Source organism: Actinia tenebrosa, unplaced genomic scaffold (genome assembly GCF_029948245.1).
Source record: "Actinia tenebrosa isolate PJP-AT-01 unplaced genomic scaffold, QUT_ActTen_1.0 PGA_scaffold10__47_contigs__length_13832649, whole genome shotgun sequence".
In the NCBI taxonomy this organism is placed as follows: domain Eukaryota; kingdom Metazoa; phylum Cnidaria; class Anthozoa; order Actiniaria; family Actiniidae; genus Actinia; species Actinia tenebrosa.
In genome coordinates, this window is record NW_028292570.1 from 3754433 (window position 1) to 3777635 (window position 23203).

The following is a 23203-nucleotide window of genomic DNA, read 5'->3' on the forward strand; positions in this document are numbered from 1 at the left end:
TCTATTTTCTTAGCCTCTAACTCTTAACGAAAGAGAAGAGGAGAGGATTATGTTATTATCACCTTAGAAAATAGCACGAAATAAGCAATATTCAAGAAAAAAGTTAATATGGGAAAACGAAAGACAGAAATGAAATGCGTTTCTTAGTTTATCACTCGCCGGCTAGCATCGGTCTTATAGGCGCAAGTGCATGATTCAGGATCACATGAACTATCCTTCTCCAGCTTGATCAAAGACAGGATCTATAATAATTGTTAATAAGAAAATAAAATAATGAAGAAATGAAAGTGGGAAAACGAAAGGCTGTAGAAATATGGCGTTATGACATATTATTTGCGATATCATTTATCTCTTGGATTGCGGTTGGATGTAGAATACGGAATCTTGCATGTCAAATCGAAAAGGTATCCGAATAGCAAAAGTAGCATGTAGAATAAGAAATGTTGAAAGTAAAACATGAAAACGAAACTTAAATATGTTCAAAGCTGCAGGTCAAATACATATTATTACCACAAAACCAGAAAGTACAATGTAAAATGTTAAGTTCGATTTTTGGCCCCGAATGCGCCGTAAGGAAATGAATGATATCTTTCCCATTCATCTCGGCTCGTTCCCAAACCCCTCGCCAGATCCAGTATCACGTGACCCGCCTTCTGGAAGCAGCGTCTATATTATTCACAATGGCGTCCACCGAACCACTGACTCTAGCCCGAGGTAAACAAGCTATTATCACTCCAAATAGTACTAGTTAACCCAACTCCTATACCTTTACATATAAAACGATACATTGCCTTCAAACGGGACCAAAAATATTTAGAAATTATTGCATAAAAACGGCAGAAAGCGACGGTAATTTTGCAGCATTGTCCTAGCTCTTGACTCGTCTTGACATGACTTTAATCAATACTTTTTAAGGATTTTTTTGTTTAGCTTTTAATAATACATGCAGACAGGAATAAACTAATATAAATAACGTTCTTGGTGTAAAAACCGCTTTTTTATCACCGCAAAGTTTTTTAATACCAAAGTGTTTTTGGTTGAGACTGAGCTGCTGATTAAGGGTTGTGACAGATAGTGATATTATGGTTGAAAATCAAATATTGTTATTGAATTAATAATGGTATTTGGGTTGGCTTGCAGATGTTAACAGAGCTATTGAGCTTCTTCAGAAACTTCAAACCTGTAAGTAGCTTTTACGTTGTAAAAAACTCTTCCCACGTACTGTAGTTTCTTTTTCTTATGGTTGTATCCTATGATGATTATAAAGTATTGTATACCCAATATATAGAGTCTAGAAATAAAAAATACAGTAGTTTGACCCTCTATGAGATATTTCATAATTTTCTCTAATTTTTTATTGCAGCTGGAGACATTCCTCCTAAGAAGTTACAGGCCCTGAAGAAAGTTCTTGAAAGTGAATTTTGCCAGGCCATTAGAGAGGTAAAACTGCATAAAACCAACCTCTTTAGCTTGGTTGTTTGTTGTCCACATTTCAGACCATGTGATGCCACTGTTGGGAGTTGATTCTTTCATATGTAAATATTTTAAAATGTTCATCATAAAAGAACAATTCTCAGGGGAATGTCATGTGGTCTGAAATGGGCAATTAGCATACATAAAGGTAAAGAGAAGAGATAAGTAGCTAAAAACTAGTGTGAGTTGTGTCGGTGTTTCTAATGAAACAGTAATGATAAAAGGGTAAATAATACACCATGAAAAGATGAACGTTTCTGACGTTTCGGATGCTAGTCCTTTGTCGGAGTAAAGAAGGACGAAGGAATAATGGTGTATAATTTATCATTATCATTACTGTTTTGTTAGAAACACCGACGCAGCTCACACTAGTTTTTAGCTAGTTATCTCTTCCTGTCCAGCCTCTTTTGTGACTATTGACTGTTCATAGATTGATGAACAAAAATTGATCAATATACATTAATTGAAATAGATTTATTGATTAGATATCCATTCACTGATTTTACCTATAAACTCAAATATCAATTATTAAAGATTCATTCTGGTATGCAATCTTCAAACATGAATTGTGCAGCTCAAACAAACCTTCAAGCTTGCTAATTTACGATTTTCTACAGGTATATGAACATGTCTATGAGACAGTGGATATTCAAGGTAGTCCAGAACTCAGGGCTCAAGCTACAGCTAAGGTATGCGAAGAAGAAATCTGAATACAAAGTTACTTAAAGTGAAATTTATTTGGAAAATTTACGAGATGCTGTTCATCCGTGACCGGCGCCATCCAACACTTAATTCACAATCTGACTCAATTAGATCAAGTCTTTCTTGTTTGACTTTGTTAATTTGTGAATTCGTGGCAATACCCATTGTTTGTTAAACATTTAAATAGTGAGACGAAACTTTGTTATTAAACCTTGATACTGGAGTCAAGATGACTCCGAAACGTCAGATTTTAGCTTTAATTTTCATCATAAGTAAAAATATATATTGTTGTTTTGGACAAGAGACTGCTAGTTATGACAAATGATGAGTAAAAATTCACTAAACAATCAAACTAATTTGATGTGCATTACATTGAGGTTCAAAGGTTCAGCTTATTTTTGAAGTTTGATTTCATTCTTAGTTTGAAACTTGCATTAATGAAAATTTCAATCTTGGTCTTACATAATACCTACAGTGCATTTTTAAGGTTCCATTAAGGTTTTACACCATCATGTGACTGCAGCCATGTGAAAGCTTCTGTTAGATGTCAGGAACAATACAATCGTTTTACATAAGAAAGAATTCAATTCCAAGAGCAATGGGATTTTATTGTACTGCCAGCCAACTACACTTATAAACAACGAGAATTTCATCTCATTGTTAAGATACCAATTTGAATCCAAGTCCTCTGTCCCTATATTGGCTACGCAAAGATCATGGAGTTGCTGTATTGCATTTGTAATTAATTAATATTATCTATTTATTTGTCCAGGCTACTATTGCTGCATTTGCCGCAAGTGAAGGTCATGCACATCCCAGAGTCGTAGAATTACCAAAAGTATGTTATCTAGATACAGTACTTTTACATACAGCTATTTCAAAAAATGTTGAAAACCAAATGCCACATAATGAATAGCACATTCCAAGACTGAAATGCATTGTGGGTCTCATTGATTTGAAATGAAAAGTAAATATACAGCGATTTGCTCTATATGTAGCCCATATTGTTTTGGATGTGGAATGCACTAAAAACAAAATAAATTGTTATTATTTATTTGACATTAAACAATATTTGAGTTTAATGTTTTTTACTCACTGGTGAAAAACATACAATAAACCAGACAGTCAAACCAATAAACTTCATTGATACCCTTAAACATCCTCCAGACTTGATCCAGATCAGGGCACAGCTTACTCACATATTAAATGTGTGGTTCCAAAAAATTTGCATACACCACCATAAAGGAAATCTGAAGAAAAGGTCCCACCACCACTCTGGAATTCCCAATTTTCTTCTATTTCTAACTATAGGCCGATCTTTGTTTACGTTTTTTCCTCATTAGCATTAAAAAAATTCTAGCTACAAGCAAACTGACTCCAGAAATCTATAGAGAAATTGTTTTATTTAGTAACTACTGAAGATTTGAGAATGATATGTTCAATATTTTGGGAGTAAAATTTTTTTGAAGACTATACATGTACGTGTAAATTACAAAGAAATGTATGGTCGTGTGGCAAGTCTTGTTAAGAAAAGTACACTTCTGTAGACAATCAAGGCTGATCCTGAGCAAAGGCAAACTTGAAATGATGATGAAGGTTATCACTACAGCTAGTAGTTATAGCTGAAACGTTGGGTTCTTAAAAAATCTACACATTTTATCCATAATCTTACATTTAATATCATGACTGGACATGAAAGCCTCAGCAATACTATTGAAATGGGAATATTGTTGTTCAAAGTACTTGTAATATTCTTGTTGGTAGAAATCAGGTCTAAAAAAGTTGAGTTTTTTATTACATCGCTTGACATGTTTGTTGTTTCTGTTTTCCTCGTAGACTGATGAAGGACTTGGTTTTAATGTAATGGGTGGAAAAGAACAGAATTCTCCAATCTACATATCACGTATCATTCCTGGAGGCGTTGCCGATAGGTTAGTGGAATACTACCTTGATTATAACATAGTAGAAGATAATATAGGTAAGTTGTAGTGCTTGGGAACGAGGTTATTCCGGGCGAAAGCCCTTGGAATTAAATTCGGAAAAATTAATTTCCGACCTCGCTGGGATTCGAACCCACGACCTTCGGAATTGTACTACCGATGCTCTACCAGCTGAGCTAGAGGTCAGACTGAGAGCAGGCCGGGGCGAAATAGATGTTAGGTCGCGGTAATTATGATGCAAAGATGAGAGTATGTGGGCCGCGTGGCACTAATGAAATAGTAGAAGATAATATAGGTAAGTTGTAGTGCTTGGGAACGAGGTTATTCCGGGCGAAAGCCCTTGGAATTAAATTCGGAAAAATTAATTTCCGACCTCGCTGGGATTCGAACCCATGACCTTCGGAATTGTACTACCGATGCTCTACCAGCTGAGCTAGAGGTCAGACTGAGAGCAGGCCGGGGCGAAATAGATGTTAGGTCGCGGTAATTATGATGCAAAGATGAGAGTATGTGGGCCGCGTGGCACTAATGAAATATTCTATTCATTAGTGCCACGCGGCCCACATACTCTCATCTTTGATTATAACATAATATAGTTTTCAAACCTCCTATTATTATGAGGTATCTTACCTGGTTTTTTCGCTACAGTAACTTTACATTGAGTTAATTTGTACCTTTTTCTACCACTTAGGCATGGTGGTCTGAAGAGAGGAGATCAGCTTTTGTCTGTAAATGGTGTTGTAAGTTGATAATTTTATTTTTTCAATTCTTGTCCAATTTTTCCATTATGGTTCAAAAGGCTACCATTTGTATTGGGAAACTGAAATGAAGCTTATTTACCCCTCCCCAAAGTAAAGATAATTAATGATATGGTAATAATCTGTGCTTCAACATTATCTTGCTATTAATCAATTGTCATAGATTATAATACACTCAACAAAATTACTCAATTCTGATTGGACAAGAGGAGTACAATTAAATCCCAAATTGTACTCTGTTGAGTTCCAATTAAGTTGCTCAATTTTATTGAGTGTATTATACACAAAAAATCACACAATCTTCTCATAAAATTCAGACTTTATAGATACTCGTGATGTTTTGAAAGTCCTTAAATTGAAGTGGCCTAAAGGCTCGTCCAATTTTGAAAAATTTCAAAACATCACTCATACCTATAAATTCCGAATTGTACTTGAGTTCGTGCGATTTCTTATACAAATAAAAATGATTTTTTTTCCTGATTTTAGAGCGTAGAGGGTGAGAACCACGAACGAGCTGTTGATTTGCTGAAGGCAGCCCAAGGTACACCAAATGATTATGTCGACAGGGTTTGTGCTAGTTCTTGAAATACTTGAAAAGCCCTGGAATTCAAAACCTTTTTTAAGTGCACTTGAAAAGCCCTTGAAAATAGCAAAGTTGTGTTGAAGATGTAGCAAGAACCCTATGTCCAAGATCATGATAGTTTTAATGTATGTTTATAATAATGGCAATGTGAGATTGTATACAAGTAGTTCCTGGAAATATGAAAATGAAAGATGTACATGTATATTATACTTATACATGTAGATAATAAAATAATGAAATTTAGTACATGAAGTAATACATTTAATAATATTTTTCTTTTAGGCCAAGTACGGTTGGTTGTCAAGTATACTCCAAAATGTAAGTCCAGTGTTTATCTTGATTCCTCTTCTTCTCCTTCATCTCCTCCTCCTCCTCCTTCTGTTTCGTTCTGTTTCATTCTCTCTCTTTTTTCTTCTTCTTTTGTTTCACTCTGTTTCATTCTCTTTCTTCTTCTTCTTCTTCTGTATCATTCTGTTTCATTCTCTCTTCCTCTTTTGTTTTGTTCTCTCTTCTTCTTCTTCTTCTTGTGTATCATTGTTTCATTCTCTCTCCTCCTCCTCCTCCTTCTTCTCCTTTTGTTTTGTTCTCTCTCTTTTTTCTACTTCTTCTCAGTCTCTTTTATTAAGAAAGTCACCTGTCTGTTATCTTCCGAAATTAATCACACAAACATTCTAAGATCACCATCAGTACTGTAACTTTCAATTTCCAAAATTCCATGACTTTATATTTTTGGCAACATTTTTTCATCATTGTCTTCTTCTTCGTCAAGCCAAAAAGATAAAAAATCTGCCTTGTCCTCTGAGTATGAGAAATTTATCCTTCTGAAAAATATTCATCCAGTATTATTTCAAAAATCAAGTTAGTTTTATCTCTAATAATTGTTGTGTTTTACTTGTGTAGTACTGGAAGAAATGGAAGCTAGATTTAACAGTCAGCGTGGATCAAAAAAAGCGATAAATACAAGTAGGAATGGTAACTTGATAGTGTTGTCTTTTCATTATGTCTATCCCTTAGGATTAATTTACTCAAGCCCTGAAATATGTAAACTCTGCACTGATTTAAAAAAAAAAGGAAAAAGAAAAAAAAAAGGTATTTGAACCACATGACTCGTTTGACTTTTCCATGAGGAGAATCTTCATCAAAAAATCCAGCCATGATTCCTACAAAAAGCAAAACGTTAATATACCATTACAATCGTGTTAGAGTGCAAACACTAAAAGCACTATCAGTTACGGCTATTTTGAGTTTGGCAAGGATCGATGACTCCCTCTCAGGGAAAGGGGGCATTTCTTCCAAAACTGTGGCCTGGAAGCAAGAATATTGTTCCTTTAAACTTCAAATTCAGTCGATAAACCATAAAACAACCTCTGGGCTGATCAAAGTCAGAACATGGCTAACTCACAGATCGAACCCTGAAACTACCTCTGCACTGATCAAAGTCATGACATGGCTAACTCACAGAATGAACTCTGAATCAACCTCTTGGCTGATCTATGGCAAGGCTAACTCAGGGATCAAACCCTGAAACAAACTCTTATCTGAGCTAAGTCATGGCATGGCTAACTAACAGATCAAACCCTGAAACAACCTCTGGGCTGATCTAAGTCATGGCATGGCTAACTAACAGATCAAACCCTGAAACAACCTCTGGGCTGATCTAAGTCATGGCATGGCTAACTCACAGATCAAACCCTGAAACAACCTCTGGGCTGATCTAAGTCATGCCATGGCTAACTCACAGATCAAACACTGAAACAATCTCTGGGCTGATCTAAGTCATGCCATGGCTAACTCACAGATCAAACCCTGAAACAACCTCTCAGTTGATCTACATCAGGTCACAGCTAACTCACAGATCGAACCCTGAAACAACCTCTGGGCTGATCAGTCATGGCACGGCTAACTCACAGTTTGAACCCTGAAACAACCTCTGGGTTGATCTAAGTCAGGGCACGGCTAACTCACAGATCGAACCCTGAATCAACCTCTGGGTTGATCTACGTCAGGGCAGGGCTAACTCACAGATCAAACCCTGAAACAACCTCTGGGCTGATCTAAGTCAGGTCACGGCTAACTCACAGATCAAACCCTGAAATGTTTTATATTAACCTAATCTTTTGTACATTTTCAGGTGTCAAGATCATCTTTACTGACAAGACATCACCTATTGTAAATGTAGTAAATTCATAGTCATTTTCTGAGATAGAGAACATGGTGCATTGTGGTCTGGCTTGGGTACAAACATCTTTTGTTTATCATACCTTATATGGTGTTGTTTGTACCCAAGATAGACCACAATGCATCCTGTTTATCAATCTAAGAAAAGGCCTATTCATGTATAGGTTACTTTTAATAGAAAATTTTAAATAAATGCGGCATCTGTCTCAAGAAACTGACTCATCTAATCCTTTAATATGTTAATTTTAATTCTGTATTTTTTACAGTTGTAGGATTTTCAGTTTATATCCTTTTTATTTCATTTTGCCAGCACTTAACTGAGACTATTCTTTATTCAAATCAGGATGTAAAACTAACTGGAGCCAATCAGGGGAGAGCACAATAATTCAAATTAGTAAAATACCACTGTGTTCCTTGATTACAGACTCATTTACTCAGGGCTATCCTTGTATCAGTGTCTAAACGTTCACAAATACCAATGGTAAAGTAAAGAATGCACAACTTCAACCATACAAACATTTCAAAGTTACATGGATCTTGACTCGAACATTCAAAATAATTGTATCATCACTTTATAATCCCATATAAGCAACTATTTTGTTATTTTCAAATTCTCTTTCGTTTCCATTCGCATTCTTTCAAGGGAAAACTATGACTTATGGAATCAACCTAGTATAGTTTGGGATGATATAATTAATCTGCAATAGGACTACATGTCTGTCCAATTTGGAAATAATTGAATTCAAAAAATTGAATTCAAAATTTTTCTGACTGCCATGAAATTTGACTTGGCCTATCGGCCTCTTCCAATTTTGTCAGTCCTCTGAATTTTTTTCATCCAATTATTTCCAAATTGGACAGCATGTAGTCCTATTACCTATACTAATTCCATAGGAAATTGAGACTGACCCTGTACAACAGAAAATTCAAAACTGAAGTATTACTAGCATTAATTATTTCACCTCACATGCTTGATAACTTCTAAAATATTTGTGAGATATTTAATAAGAATTTCTCCATTGCTAGCTTCTGATTGGTTTACGTTAGAATGCTTTATTTTTACGCTACCTACTTATGATTGGCTTACATCTGGAGTAATCCCAGTTCGGTTGTCTCAGTAATTATTATCTAGTATTTTCATTTCCTTTATGATCCTGTTATGACATACTATCATTTCAGTGCGACTACATCAACCAAGGCCACCCAAACAAATTTTGAATCAAATTCACAAATCACATTCTTGATATCGAATAATCCAATGAATTGATGATTCTGGATTTTAGACTGTTTCTTGTTCACTCCTGATCATACACACACTTGTATAAAGTAAAATATATGCTTTTGAAAGGAAAGATGAACATTTGTACAGATTCTATTGTTTGAATACTCAATCATGATTGGCTAATAATTGTATGAAAACTTGTCTGGGTGGCCTTGGTTGGTGTATTCGCACAGTAATAATGTTATGATTAATAATCATAAATAAAATTATTGTTTTAATTATAATATAATAACAGACAGTATGCAACTCTTGCATGAAGTAGTGTAACTTTTGTTATTCTAATAAAGGTTTTTAACTTGTAATTTGATCTTTTCTTCTGGGTTTATCACTACCAAATAATAACCTGTGCCCTCTTTGTGAAGAATATAGTACTGGGCCTGGTTGTAGGAAGGGTGGAAAGCACTATCCAATGGATAAATCTTACCCAGTTGATAAATTTATTGGATAACAGAATGGACTTATACACTGGATATGGATTTATCTGTCAGATAGTACTATCCACCCTTCATACAACCAGGCCCTGTAAAATAACTTTAATTTTCTATTACTAGCTTGATCATTATTTTGTAAGGGAATGTCCAAAGTTCTATATCGTTATAGTATGTGGTCCCATAATCGGTAGAATGTTGGTAGCATAATGATGGGTTGTCAGTAGGATGTTAGTAGACATGTCACCCTACACATCTTGTGTTGGTCCCACGACTGAGAAGGTCAACCCTAGATACACAAGACTAGTAAGTGTAATGACTGTCTTTCCATTATTGTCCTTTTCATGGATTTCCAATAAATTCTACAAATTTGAAGCTTTTCCTCTTTGTTTCTTTACTGAGAGCAATGGACCATTAACATTAGCCATTCTGAACTCCTGAGGTTTTTTTAGGGCTTTCAATTCTTCCAAATTCTGAGAGTGGCCAAAGCTGAAAATGAATAAAAGTATATAAAATAAGATATTTATGCTTTAAATTTTTTTATATATTTTTGCTCAAATCTCTGTCTTTTGATATAAATTATGCCTTGGTAAAATAACAAAAGAATGGTGGCCATGTTGGTCGATATAACAAAATAATTCATTGACAAGCCTTTCGTTAAATTTTACCAAGGTGGAGTCAACCATTAGCAGCACGTAACCTGTGCTTCTCTAAGCATGGTGCGGCACATATTAACATTTACATGTACTGTACCTTAAAACAAACCCTTCCTTTTACAAGGCCGTATGGTACAGAACCATAGTCTCTAGAGTCTGTTGAATCTTCAGCATTGTCGCCTAGCAACCATAAGTGTCCCTTTGGAACCTGCAGAGGTAAACATTTATTTCATTTTATTGATTTCGTCACCAGAAAACTAAGTAAACAAATAGAAAAAGAAATGAATACACACATTACGCCTAATAAAAATTAAAAATCAACCCAGCACAAGAACGAAAAAAAAAGAGAGTAGCATTGGCGGTAACAGGACAGAGTCCCAATAGATCATTCTCAAGGTTGCATGCGCATCCAATCTTGACGGGCCACAAAACTAAAAAATGCAAATTCAGTAAATATTGAGAAGTCAGTTTTATATTTAAAGAGGAGAATAATCTATTTTATAAATTCTTACTGTAAAAAAATTCATAGCAATGCATGATAATAATCGTGTTCTGGTATGGTGGCCCTTAAATTTCTTAAATTTGGATGCGCACGCAACCTTGAGAAAACGGTCAATTGACATCCGCCCCCTTGAGAGAGGTAAACATATTTTGCAACCTTCAATGTGTTTGAAATTTTATTTATACCTCAAAACAACCTCGAGGCTGATTAAAGTTCGTCGGTAAAAATCATCGGTACAGAACTAATTTTGACCAACCTTTGACGTCATAAGTATATGTAATAGGACTCCATGCTGTCCAATTAAGAAATAATTGGACGAGGAAAATTCTGAGGACTGACAAAATTGGATGAGGCCGTAGCCCTAGTCCAATTTGGCAGTCAGAGGAATTTTTCGAGTCTTGATTGGGAAGCATAAAATCCCATTACCTATAATTATATAGCTGCCTAATAAATCCCATATCAACAAGACCTGTCCAATTTAGAAAATAATTGGACAGTTACCTAGTATATGGGATTAATGAGAAGCTGTATAATTTAATAGTAAATAATACCATACCAAGCTAAACCATCAGAAATGCTTTTTTTACTAAAAAACATGGAAAAAGAGTTTGACGATACAATTGAAGTAAAATGAAATTTGATTTTGAAAAAATCATTCTGGTAATGGTAGAAAAAATTAATGATGCCGTCATGATGAAAATAAAATAACTTACTAACTTTGATATAGTCTTCTTCTTCTGGTCCAGTTTCAACAATATCACCAGCCTAAGAAAAATGTAGTGTACCAAAAGGGAATAAAGTAATCACTGCTATGATGGATAAAACATGGAAGAGTAAGACTTTAGACTTACAGTACTTAGTTACACACATTCATTAATTTACAAAAATATAGAACTATTATAGAAGAATTACAAATTATAATTTTAGAAAACTATGAATAATTGATACAAAGATGAAAGAAGTATGCATGTGTGGATATTCTTGGGTGTTTTGTCGTTGTACCTATAAAAAGTGAACAGCCCCCTAATTGACATATTTCCCATGTACCATTTCAGTTTCAGATTCATCTCAGATTTTGTTGACTAATTAGAAACTTATTCACTTACCATGGCTGCTATCCTCTTACAAATCAGAGAATTGGGATCTTGTGGAGATCTTGCAATTGTAATATCACCTCTTTGAGAAAAGAGAAAAGGAATGGTCAAAACAACTTGGAATTAAAAGGAAAAACAAAACTATTTGGATTTAAGATGATGTGAATAAGAGATCTATCTATGACTCTTATAAGGCTAATCAGGACTTAGTAGTCTTAACAAATAGACTCAAATACAACACCAAATTTGGAAATCCATCCTGGTTGATATCTTATTGGTGAGAACAAGTGTAATAGGTAAATCATGAGCCTTGTATGAAACCACTGAAGAAGAATGCCAATGGGCCTTTCACAACTTCAAGTCACGTATTGGTTAAAGGCAAGCGATTTAAAGCCATGCCTGCCATAAAGTGCTTTGTTATTCGTTACTCAAATTATGAAGAATTACAGACTTGTTCAAAATCATTACCTCTGAAGTGTTCCAAGGTGTCTAGTTATGCGCTCCATCACTACAACATCACCTGATGAATTGCTGTTCAAAGTTGGCAGCATTGATGGCCCTACAAGCTGAGAGGCAATCGTATAAAATGTAACATCAAAGTGTTAATCTAAAAGTAAAAATGGTTTTTCACAAACTAAATTGTTTATAAATACTAACAGTAATGTTGTTTTATATGTGTTGATTAGACATGAGTGAAAACATGTACGAATGGATGGATAAATGGAGGAATAGATAGATAGATGGATGGATGGATGGAGAAATAAATAGATGGATGGATGAATGGATGAATAGATGGATGGATGGATGGATGGAGGAATAGATAGATGGATGGATGGATGGATGAATAGATGGATGGATGGGTGGATGGAGGAATAGATAGATGGATGGATGGATGTAGGAATAGATAGACCGATGGATGGATGGAGGAATAGATAGATGGATGGATAGATAGATAGATAAATGAATGGATTGATGGATAAACGATTGAATGGATTAATATTAACGGATCGATGGATGGATAAATCAATGAATTGGTAGATGGATAAATGGATAAATGAACCAATGAATGTATGGATTGATAAATGGATGAATGGACAAATAAAAGAAATGATTAATGAATGGTATGGATTATAATGAATGAGCAAACAAATGAATGAATGAATGGAGGAATAAATCGATAGGAGAAGAAAAAGTCTACCAATAAAACACACCCTGAGGGCATTGTCCTATATTCAATTCACTCAGAATTCAATATCACAAATAACCACAATAAGCCGGCAGACATTTAATGGTATCCTGGCGGGTTTTCCACTACTTATTAATAACGTAACTTGAGAGTCTGATCTAATTTCTAGACGATTGTTATCTCTTTGAAGCGTCATGATCATATTTCGGTTTTCATGTCTAGGCGCTGGCAGTTTCTACGTTTAGCCACGCAATTTAGAAAGCCAGAAATGTCAAAATATTTGATCTAGTTCCTTATGATATTGAATTCTACCGTAAAGATTTAATGAAGTTCAGTTTGGGTGAGGAAAGAAAAGAAATCTTCGAGGACAACGAAGAATGGACGCGGTAAGGAGTAAACTTTTAGTTTGCGCGCTTCATTTTACTGCGAGTTTTTTCCAACATTTAAACATGCTTTCTCTATGGAAAGAAAATACAAATTCAGATACCTCAATTCCCACATAATTCATGATATGATAATACTGGTGGAAGAGAAATAACGAAGAAAAAACTGCCTTTTCCCCCCTGCAAAACAAAAGTACACTCGAGTCGCAGGAAGCGTAAAATTTCCTGCGTCTATTGTGAATCCAAAGTGTTTCTCTTTAGATTTTTTGCCTATTGAAAATCTTAAATCTCTAAACACAAGCAAAATTAATTAATTCTTATGTAATAAGGATAACAGCAGTTTGTTTAATAAGCTTCAAAGAGTATTATTTTGGTCATTATTTTGCTCTTTTTTAAGCTTACCAAAATTAGTTCACCCAAATATTCATGCACAATATGGACACAACTAGCTCCAGCAATGATAGCATAAGCCACCCTACGGATAAGCATTGCATAAGGCTCCTCTACAGACCATTAGAATAATCTACGGTGGATTTTTCCAATGATTTTTTGCCCGTTTTTCGTCGACATTTTGTATTCTTCACTTTAGTTGTCAAGTTTCATCAAGTCCCTGGACGCATGCGCGTGGCGCCAATCCAAGATGGCGGCCTACTTGTTGTGTTTGACAACAGATGGAGGGATTCCTCTTTTTACTCGAACTAAAGGAGATTTACCTCAGGTAAAACACTAAAGATATCTACAAATATCACGTATCCTTTGTTGGAGTGTTTTCACAAATTTTATTCTGTTCTTGTAATCACACAGTTGCCATTCCCAGTAGTTGGTTCTTTGAATGGTGTTCATATGTTTGCGAAGAATCAGGATGTCTCTTTACTGAAGACCATGACAAATGATGCTACAGTGGTGTGGAAAGTCTTTCATGACAGGTATTAAAGCTGAACTGAGTTCAAGATTATGGCTAAATATGTTTTAATGAAGACGTATAGTTTTAACTATAAAAAAGTTATCTTAAAAGACTCACTCATTCTTTGTACAGTCATAAAACATGCAGTGTTTGGCAAAGAACAATAGAGGTGTTAGGAGTAGCACATTCAAGAGCTAGTGCTTCTGAATTAACTCTTATTATTTAATGTGTTCTGCCAATCTCCAAGTGCTGCATATCTGCATGCACGTACAGCACACAAGCATATTGCTTTTTCTATGTCTTTAATTTTGTTCACCTTTGCATCGAAATTTGTTGGTCAAACATACAAAATCCAGTGCATAAAAGTATGCAAATTATTATGGTCATACTTTTGCACATTGTGTTGTAATTCTTATTGTTTTCAAGTGATGCAAATTCAATCACAAAACATAGTTACGTTATGATTCTGCCCTATCATCTTCTACTCATGCAAAATGCGCTTCACCCATACCCCTCCCCTTAGGGAGAAAAGGAAATACTTCTTTTTATAGTTCCATTCAGTGACCACTAATAATAGCTCCAAGTTGAGGTTGGAGTTGCCATGCATGATAAACTATAGTTTTGCTGTACTCAGCAACTCTAACCTTAACATGTTCAACTATTATTCTTGGTCACTGAAGGGAATTGCATAAAGGAGTATGGATCTTACGCGGAATATTTACTAATTCATTTTACTTTTAGTATAACGCTGATAATAGTGGCATCAGATGACAACTCCAGTGATGCACATTTGAACAGAGTCCTGAATCTTGTCTTCAATGCTATGGTAAAATAATTGGTTCATCTTGAGTCAACACCTTCTGAATGTATCTCTCTATTTGCCCTCTTTTTGGTTGCACTCCTGTTGGGTTACCTGTGGTAATTTACCATAGGTAGCCCAGGAAGCAAATCACAAGACATGCCTAGTGTGTTTAATTTATGGGCTTGTAAATAAATATCAAATTCTCAAATTAAATATGGTATCAGTTTATGGTATAACAAAGGCAACATTTAAATCAGTGGTTGGAGTACGTTTACAAATTTGCCATATCATTTTCCACTGAATAAAAATAAAGGCATATTTCTCACACACCACTGGGAGCTATTGTCCACTGAGCTGACCGCCGCCAACTGACTTCTGAATAACTCAACACATGCATTACTGTAATACATCATTCTTATCATCACAACGTGGTTTCCATGAAAAACTACTCTAAAGTCCTTCCAGCAATGCTGGCCTAGGGTTGGGGGGGGGGGGCACTGTGGGGCTAACTAACAGTCATGGCGGACAGGGAAAAAGCAACTGATGAAAACACTGACCACGTGACTAATATCCCTCGGCCCAGGCTCCAGTGGTGTGAGAAATCATTTTCCACTTATTTCGTTCCTCAGCCAGTGGAAAATACAACTTCCTCTTCGGAGAAGTGAAAGATATGTTATGAGTCATAAACAAAATTTGGAAAATTTAAGATCATTATCATCATCTTGCTGCCTTGACCAAGATGTCTCGCATGATGAGGCACCACACGTCAGGATGTGCAATGGTGACAGTAGGGGGGTCCATGTTTAAGGAATTCCCATTTTTTATCATTCTTGTTTAGGTGATGTTGCTTGGAATAGATGAACTAACGAACACCAGAAATATTGAATTGATAAAACGAGAAATGAGGGTAAGTCATTTAGTTCACATGATGTAAACTCAAAATATTATGTCAATAAACAGGCCTGTTGCCAGGACGTTGGAAAGATGGGTTTTTATTTTTTCCAGTCTGACTGGTATCCTAGAAAATCATGCGTTCTGATTGGCTGCAGGAGGGGGAAGTATTTCCTACTTCTGCCCCTGGTCTTGTATACTGACTGACTGACTGTCGTCATAGTCTGATTAACAATATCCTGGAGGGCGCTGATTTAGTGGGTGATGTATATCACAGCCATACCACTAGTTTACTAATATATCCGTTATGTCTGTCTTGCTTCAGTGTTGTTATAGTCTGATAGACAATATCCTGGAAGGCACTGATTTAGTGGATGATGTGTATCATGGTCATACCACTAGTTTACTAATATATCTGTTATGTCTGTCTTGCTTCAGTGTTGTTATAGTCTGATAGACAATATCCTGGAAGGCACAGATTTAGTAGGTGATATCACACAAGCTGTTGATGTTATCCTCTGCCCTGATGTTTCAGTCCTTCAAGTAAGTTTTTTTTTTCATGAACCTCTCTATGTAATTTATGCCTCATTTTTTGACATCATGATTCTATGAAAATGTCTTGTAGCAAGTATGGACTCTGAAAAGCCCTGAGGGGAGTGTTTTAAGTATAGTTTAATAAATAAGCAGGAGTGTTTTATCAGGTTTTACATGTAGACCTGATAAAGCACGATCTGCAAGTTTATTGAACGGCTTCAAAGCTTCATGAATAATTATAGAGCATTTAGGGGCCTTATTCATGACATGCTCTCGTACTCTTTTGGTCCTTTATAAAGATTTCAAAATCTTTATAAATATAAAGATATCCATGTTGAGCTATTATGAGGTATAAAATAGCATGTATGTGAAGGAATTTTTTTTTATTTTGTTGGACCAAATTTTCATTAATTATTCATGAAGTTTTGAATAAAGTTTAAAGTCCTAGTCCAAGGACCTGATTTTTCTTGTCAAAAATATCTTTAGATTGAGAAACTAGAAACCTATATTGAGGACTTATGGAGACCCCCTTTTAATAATCGTTTTTATGAAAATCTCTTCTCAACAACTTCAGATTCTACCATTAAAATTTAAAAATTTAAAATTTTCTACTATCTAAAATTTCTTTTAATGTTTAATAACATAATTCAGGAAACTCTAGATGCTTTTGTCTCAGCTTTGGAAAGTGAGTTTGGGTGCCTTCTGGTGATGGGGAAAGTAGCTGTTGCTACTGTTAGATGGTAAGAATGCTTAACATAAAATATATCATTTCCAATAAAGCTAAAATACCCCCACGAAATAATATTCTTTAAAAGACCCAGGGTCCCTATGCAATTTGTAATAATTATTTTCTAAATATATAAATTTATCATCTAACAAATATCCTGGGACTGCTAGGATTTTTAAAATCTTTTGTGTTGTGGGTAGAAATCAAAATTATTTCAAGCCCTTGTCTACACAAGCGAAGTGATTGAGTCCTCAATTTTCGATGACCTTGTTTAATTTTTTATTTATTTAATATAAATATTTCTAATTTTAAGGATTTCTCTTGCAATCTTTTTTATTTTTTCAGGTGGGAGTTAACAGGAATAGAGACAGTCTTACTGTCAATGTTAATCCATACTCAACTTCCTTGTTCTTCCCGTGATCTTCCTGTCTACCTCCCATATGGCAGCCCCAAGGTAAGGCTTTCTATACAGTGGATAAAATCCTGGTTATAAGCAAAACGTTTTTCACTTCTTCAAATCCTATAAGCACTAAAACTACATAATTGGGTCTTTTGCCCATGATTTTTTCTTAGCAAAGGTTTCTCTCTAACGGTAGTGACTGTTCTATTATGCAGGTTCCTCACAGATTGGTCACATTTCAGGTAAAAAAAAGCTCACACAAAAAACGCTCAGACTGGATCATATGTGGGTTGAGTTTGTTTGATGTGTTGTTCTCTCCTTTGCTATGAGGGTTTTCTCCGGGATCTCCAGTTTCCTCCCTCCGTAAAAAGCAACGTGTGAGTTGAGTGTCATATGTTGTAAATATAGAATGTAGTGGTGGTGCGTGTGGAGGGAACCTCACGGAAGAGCCCTGTATGGGGGAGAGACTGAATTGAATACTATACAACATGTTAATATCTTTCCCTAGACATCAAAACATCAAAGAATTCAATTTTTCTGACAGATTCTTGAGGGAATTGAGGTCTGTGTTATATGTGGTCCAACACCAACTCTACAGGACATTGAATACAAGGTATTACACCTTACTACAACCTGTATACCTTTCTACACCATCTGAAACTCACATACATCAACACTCATCCAGCTTAAAGCAGCACCTTACTGCATCAATTACATGTGACATAGTGCCTTAACACATCAATTGCACCTTACTACAGCAATGATACCTTACTACACCACCTGATACTCACGTATAACAACACCTATCTACCTTACAACAGCACCTTACTGCATCATTCATAAACGACCTAGTGTCTTAAACACGTCAGTTACACTGTACTACAGCTATTGACCTCACCATATATATATTTCACCTTATCATAACAATTATAATTTATTTTGGGCATAAAGTTTTTTCATTTCAGACCACGTTGCATTCTCTTGAGTATCACTTCTTTGTTTAACAGTTGTGCATGAAAAGACATATGAATATGGATACAACTCAAACAAAGAATCTTATTCTCAAAACCATATGTGTCATTACCTAGAGTATCATTTCTTTGTTTAACGGTTGTGCACGAGAAGACATAAGAATATGGATACAACTCAAACAAATCTTATTCTCAAGGGAACGACACGTGGTCTAAATGAAATGGAAAAGCATTACGCCCAAGGCAAATAGGTCTACTACCTGGTGCAGCGATTTCTTTTAATTTTATTATTTCATGTTTGATTGTAGTTTCTAGACCAGTACTGGAGACCAGTTATTGATATACTCAAGTCATGCTTGCGATCCCATCCACGTAATCTACCACCCGCGATTACTATAGACAGCGGTATACTAGCGTGAGTATTCAGCATTGGCCTGAAACAATCATTTTTTTTGCCCTTAAAGCATCGTATTCAAGTAATTGGGATGAGTTTACAAGGGTAAACACATGTTATTTTACGGTACAGATTTCATTCTAACCATTTTCATAGTCTTAAAAAAATCAGGATATTTTTGTTTTTAAATCTTTTTTATTCGTTTTTGCATTTCTTTTTCTTTTCTAGATTTATCTTGGTGAATACAGAGGAGAGAAAATGCTTGACCAGTGTTTTCCCGTCAGGGGTAATGACGGGTTCTGAATCTGGTAAGATGTCGTAGCTATTGTATAGTTATATGTAAACCTTCCTATACTTGCTTGGTTGCTTGATTAATTGATTGATTGATTGATTGTTTGCTTTTCTCCTTCCTCCCTTCCTTCCTTCCTTCCTCCCTTCCTTTCTTCTTTCCTTCCTTCCTTCCTCCCTCCCTCCCTTCCTTTCTTCCTTTCTTCCTTCCTTCCTTCCTTCCTTCCTTCCTGAGAACAAGGAGAAAAATCCTCGTGGCAAGAGAGCAATCTACAGATCAATAAAACTCCATTCACGCGGCTTGAACAACCTTGAGATAAAACTCAAGACATCTTGTGTTTCTATGTTTGCATTCTATGACAGGATCTTTGTTACTTTTCTCAGCAGAAGGTGTTACTCCTGCCAAGCGAAAATCAGCATTGATCTCATTCTACAAATCTATCGTGGAGACGTTGTTTCCTCCCGTAACAGAATTAACCGATGAAAAAGGTATTGTATTCAGGTCATGACTTGCAAATCTGTATGGCGAAATAGATTCAATGCCATTGCCCTATTTCATCATGACGTCACAACAAAACAATCTATTGTTTAAACGCAAAGGATCATGGTCGTCGGAGGGGGTCAAATCAACGCAAATTCACCGAAAATTGTTCTAAGACCACGAAGAGAAGTAGAATAGCCAGCATACGCTCAGGATATTATCTTAGTACGTATTAACACATATTATATCTGAAAACCAGGCCATTTTAGATGAAACTGTTTCGCTAGGAGCAAATTTTGTTGAATTTTCTATTGGATTTGTCGATTCTATCCCCCACATAAACAAGCAGTGACGTCATAGTGAAATAGGGCAATTAAATTCAATCATGTATTTTATATAGAGATTTTGCTTACGTGACATGATGTCTGGTAACGACATCCGTTGAACCAATCATAATATGCGAGATCACTGTTTAGCCAATAAGAAAGCTCCAACGCGTTCACGGCGCACGGACCATAACCGTGACTCCTGTCGTGTGAGGATCGATTAAATGAGGAGTAATCTCGTGCTCTGTGATTGGTTTAAAGATGTAATCAATTCCGTACCATGACCGTGCTGTTTTCGCAGTCATGGGAAATTTACTCACAACAACAATCAACTGTCTGAATCATGCGAACAACATTACTGCGTAACGCAACAATATTGCGTGACAATCCCCACGATTTTGTTGCTGTTATTACCTCTTGTTAGCACCATGTTCATCTAGCTTTGATTTGATTGGCAGATGATACTCCAGTATCACGTGACCCACATACCAACGTGCCACATGAAGCCATGGAAACATATACCTGTACAGACGAGTACAAATGTTACGCTGTCAGGACCGCTACGCACCAATTGTTTGCCCTCTTTTCGAAAGACGTACCTATGTACGCCATGGGGTATGTACACTTTCTACTATTTCTATCACTTCAAGTAATAGACCGTTTTCTCAAGACTGCGTGCGCATCCAACTTGACGGGCCAAAAAACTGAAAAAAGCAAATTCAGTAAAATTGAGAAGCAAATTTTATATTTAAATAGGAGAATAATCAATTTTATGAATTCTCATCGAAAAAAAAATTCATAGTAATGTAGGATAGTACTCGTCATAAAGCTCGTGTTCTGGTATCATGGCCCGCCAAGTTCCTTAAATTTGGATGCGCACGCAACCTTGAGAAAACGGTCTATTAGTATACTATAAAGAAATCTTGAAAGCCACGCATATGCACCAATGAACCACCTCCTTTCTCTTTCCTCCCTTTTTCGTGGAAAAATGTCGTTTTGCACCACCACTTGACGGCAGCCAAGTTAGATAGCAAGAGCAATACAATCGTTTTACATAAGAAAGAATTCAATTCCCAAGAGCAAAGGGATTTTATTGTTCTGCCATTAAACCACAGGCAGCCCAATCTGTATCATTGGCGTGGGCACGTGATGGTGCAAACCTCTATAACGCTAGTGCATCACCTTAAAATGAAAGAAACGTATTCTTTATTTCAACAAAAAGAGTTGTATTGACTACAATAGGTAAAACATGTTGGTTTAGCCTGGTTTGGGCTTCTAATAAAAGACTCTTGTTATAATTTACCGTGAGGAATCGAGCTGCATTATTCACAAGTCAGTATTCTGTAGCCATTTATATTGTAATTTACAAAGCGCAACGATAATATGGAAAATTTGTCTCCCGTTAGTCCCGTCACGTCGTCCACGTTAAAACTTCTAACGAAAGATCACTTGGTGTAACGGAGTACCTGTGCACCTCTGCCTGGTGTAGACGGGGTCTTGGTCTCCAGTGAAATATGCAGCAGCGAATAAAGCAAGAACGGATATTCTATAAACGGTGATTAAACACCGCCCGCCATGTGCTGTCAGCCACAAAGAATTCTAGTGAAAACTTGTGATTCAGCTGTTCGACGACATTCTGCACGAGAAAGTTAAGGAAATGACATCTATACTTAAATTGTTAGTACTCGACTGTTGCCTCACATGACTCTTGTGACAGCAATTAAACCCTCGTTCCCAGGGCCTGCTCTTCGAGCGCCGCCATCTTTAAGAAGGCCCTGGGAACGAGGTTGGCCAATTCGAACTAAGACTCGAAGAAGACATTTCTCCTTTTAAAATTGTACATAAGTATTTATTATGTAAATAAATTATCGGAATCGAAGATATTCATACGTGTTGTCTGGGCTGAACCCTTCGCTTAATTGTGGCCATTAATAAGTAGTTAATTAATACAGTGATACGTTATGTTGATCATCGATGGAGATAATGTTGGTTGATGACTGGTGCTAGTGATGATGATGATGGTGATGATAACGATGATGATGATGATAATGATGATGGTGATGATGGTGATGATGATAATGATAATGATGATGGTGATGATGATGATGGTGATGATAATGATGATGATGATGATGGTGATGATAACGATGATGATGGTGATGATGATGATAATGATGATGGTGATGATGATGATGATGATGATGATGGTGATGATGGTAATGATGGTGATGATGGTAATGATGGTGATGACGGTGATGGTGATGATGGTGATGGTGATGATGATGGTGATGATGATGGTGATAATGACTAATGGTGATGATGATTGATGCAAAGATGATGAAAACGATGATATATTAATGATTATGTGATTATGATAATATATTAATAATAATGGTAATGATACATTGATGATAAAACTGGTTGATAATGATGCTCTGAATATTATACACTAATGCCGCCGATGAAAGATGTTAAAGATGAACACTTTACGAGCAGGTTCAGTTGCCGAATATTTGTCATCAAATTTCATCGATTTCGAAAACTAGTACGCATCCTTGGGAACCCAGAGGTAAGATTATGTCGCTCGTCTGTCGCTTCCAGAAAAAGCAGGAAACGAGAGACATCATTACCGTGACACCAGGGTTCCCGATCAGGATGTTTACGGCAACGAGTGCCCGAAGAATGATGAACCTTTTCCAAGACATTTTCACAGACATTCATATCTAGAAATACCTTTAGGCGTATTCTACTCAATCTGGGATAATGAGATACACTTGGAAATATGCCCCCTAAAACAGCCGCATCGTGCACTACAATGCTAACTTGAGGTAGTTTAGTTTCCTCCAACGGCTAATACCTTGAGGCGTATTCTACTCAATCTGGGATAATGAGATACACTTGGAAATATGCCCCCTAAAACAGCCGCATCGTGCACTACAATGCTAACTTGACGTATAGTTTAGTTCTCTCTAACGGCTAATACCTTGAGGCGTATTCTACTCAATCTGGGATAATGAGATACACTTTGTACTGGATTATACGAAGAGAGACATATCCGATCTGTTGTAGAATGATAGCTGTATAGTGACCTCACCAGATTCAGTGACACTAGTAAAAAGACAATCACTGAAGCATCTTGCGGCCTTCTTATCTGCTCAATATCTTGATAAGCTTCAAATATAATTTTTCGGCTGAAGGCCAAACATTTATTTGACATGCCAAAGATTCATTACTCATATTTCCATGAAGTCGTACGGATTTTTCGCTTTGATGAATTGATAATGATTGACACGAGAGGTCTAAATAGCTAGATTTTCATT

The 23203-nt window shown here is 36.1% G+C and overlaps 4 protein-coding genes across 6 annotated transcripts in view; 2 read left to right on the forward strand and 2 right to left on the reverse strand.

Annotated features, from left to right (window-relative positions):
* Positions 1-63: 63 nt before the first annotated feature.
* LOC116293840 (protein lin-7 homolog C) lies at positions 64-9218 on the forward strand. Of its 2 annotated transcripts, none has more exons than XM_031701324.2 (11): positions 64-714; positions 1141-1182; positions 1364-1440; positions 2091-2162; positions 2948-3013; positions 4012-4106; positions 4807-4855; positions 5360-5414; positions 5739-5774; positions 6357-6419; positions 7588-9218. In XM_031701324.2, the coding sequence occupies exons 1-11, from the start codon at positions 582-584 to the stop codon at positions 7644-7646; spliced, it is 747 nt and encodes a 248-aa protein (XP_031557184.2). In that variant the 5' UTR covers positions 64-581; the 3' UTR covers positions 7647-9218. The 2 variants fall into 2 exon arrangements, with proteins under 2 accessions (XP_031557184.2, XP_031557183.2); XM_031701323.2 differs by having other exon boundaries at positions 77-714; positions 6357-6428.
* The window catches only part of LOC116305417 (uncharacterized), a 40018-nt gene continuing 23295 nt past the window's right edge, over positions 6481-23203 (reverse strand). The window contains exon 3 of the transcript XR_016119133.1: positions 6481-6616. The gene's annotated coding sequence lies outside the window, so the exon portion shown is untranslated. The remainder of the gene's footprint in view (positions 6617-23203) is intronic.
* LOC116293841 (mitochondrial inner membrane protease subunit 1) lies at positions 8045-13787 on the reverse strand. The gene is made up of 6 exons (XM_031701325.2): positions 13568-13787; positions 12065-12162; positions 11609-11678; positions 11220-11267; positions 10098-10208; positions 8045-9833 (listed from the first exon to the last, which is right to left on the reverse strand). Exons 1-6 carry the CDS (start codon positions 13652-13654, stop codon positions 9765-9767), a joined length of 483 nt encoding a protein of 160 aa, XP_031557185.1. The 5' UTR covers positions 13655-13787; the 3' UTR covers positions 8045-9764.
* On the forward strand, positions 12978-21762 carry LOC116293838 (protein fuzzy homolog). Of its 2 annotated transcripts, none has more exons than XM_031701321.2 (15): positions 12978-13168; positions 13755-13883; positions 13970-14091; positions 14811-14895; positions 15710-15778; positions 16201-16305; positions 16948-17036; positions 17369-17477; positions 17639-17665; positions 17968-18036; positions 18703-18809; positions 19017-19096; positions 19461-19565; positions 20342-20498; positions 21290-21762. In XM_031701321.2, exons 1-15 carry the CDS (start codon positions 13160-13162, stop codon positions 21339-21341), a joined length of 1314 nt encoding a protein of 437 aa, XP_031557181.1. In that variant the 5' UTR covers positions 12978-13159; the 3' UTR covers positions 21342-21762. The 2 variants fall into 2 exon arrangements, with proteins under 2 accessions (XP_031557181.1, XP_031557182.1); XM_031701322.2 differs by having other exon boundaries at positions 19464-19565.

What these genes read in the sequence shown, in the direction of transcription:
- LOC116293841 (XM_031701325.2), bottom strand. Translation starts at nt 13,654, where the DNA reads ATGCTTATCCGTAGGGTGGCTTATGCTATCATTGCTGGAGCTAGTTGT. An exon ending in CACCTTGGAACACTTCAGAG is followed by an intron (nt 11,679 to 12,064) that starts GTAATGATTTTG and finishes CTTTTCTCAAAG; the next exon opens with AGGTGATATTACAATTGCAA. An exon ending in AAGGAAGGGTTTGTTTTAAG is followed by an intron (nt 9,834 to 10,097) that starts GTACAGTACATG and finishes ATTCATTTTCAG; the next exon opens with CTTTGGCCACTCTCAGAATT.
- LOC116293840 (XM_031701323.2), top strand. Translation starts at nt 582, where the DNA reads ATGATATCTTTCCCATTCATCTCGGCTCGTTCCCAAACCCCTCGCCAG. An exon ending in TTTGCCAGGCCATTAGAGAG is followed by an intron (nt 1,441 to 2,090) that starts GTAAAACTGCAT and finishes GATTTTCTACAG; the next exon opens with GTATATGAACATGTCTATGA. An exon ending in GGGCTCAAGCTACAGCTAAG is followed by an intron (nt 2,163 to 2,947) that starts GTATGCGAAGAA and finishes TTATTTGTCCAG; the next exon opens with GCTACTATTGCTGCATTTGC.
- LOC116293838 (XM_031701321.2), top strand. An exon ending in TGGAAAGTCTTTCATGACAG is followed by an intron (nt 14,092 to 14,810) that starts GTATTAAAGCTG and finishes TTTTACTTTTAG; the next exon opens with TATAACGCTGATAATAGTGG. An exon ending in ACAGATTGGTCACATTTCAG is followed by an intron (nt 17,666 to 17,967) that starts GTAAAAAAAAGC and finishes TTTTTCTGACAG; the next exon opens with ATTCTTGAGGGAATTGAGGT.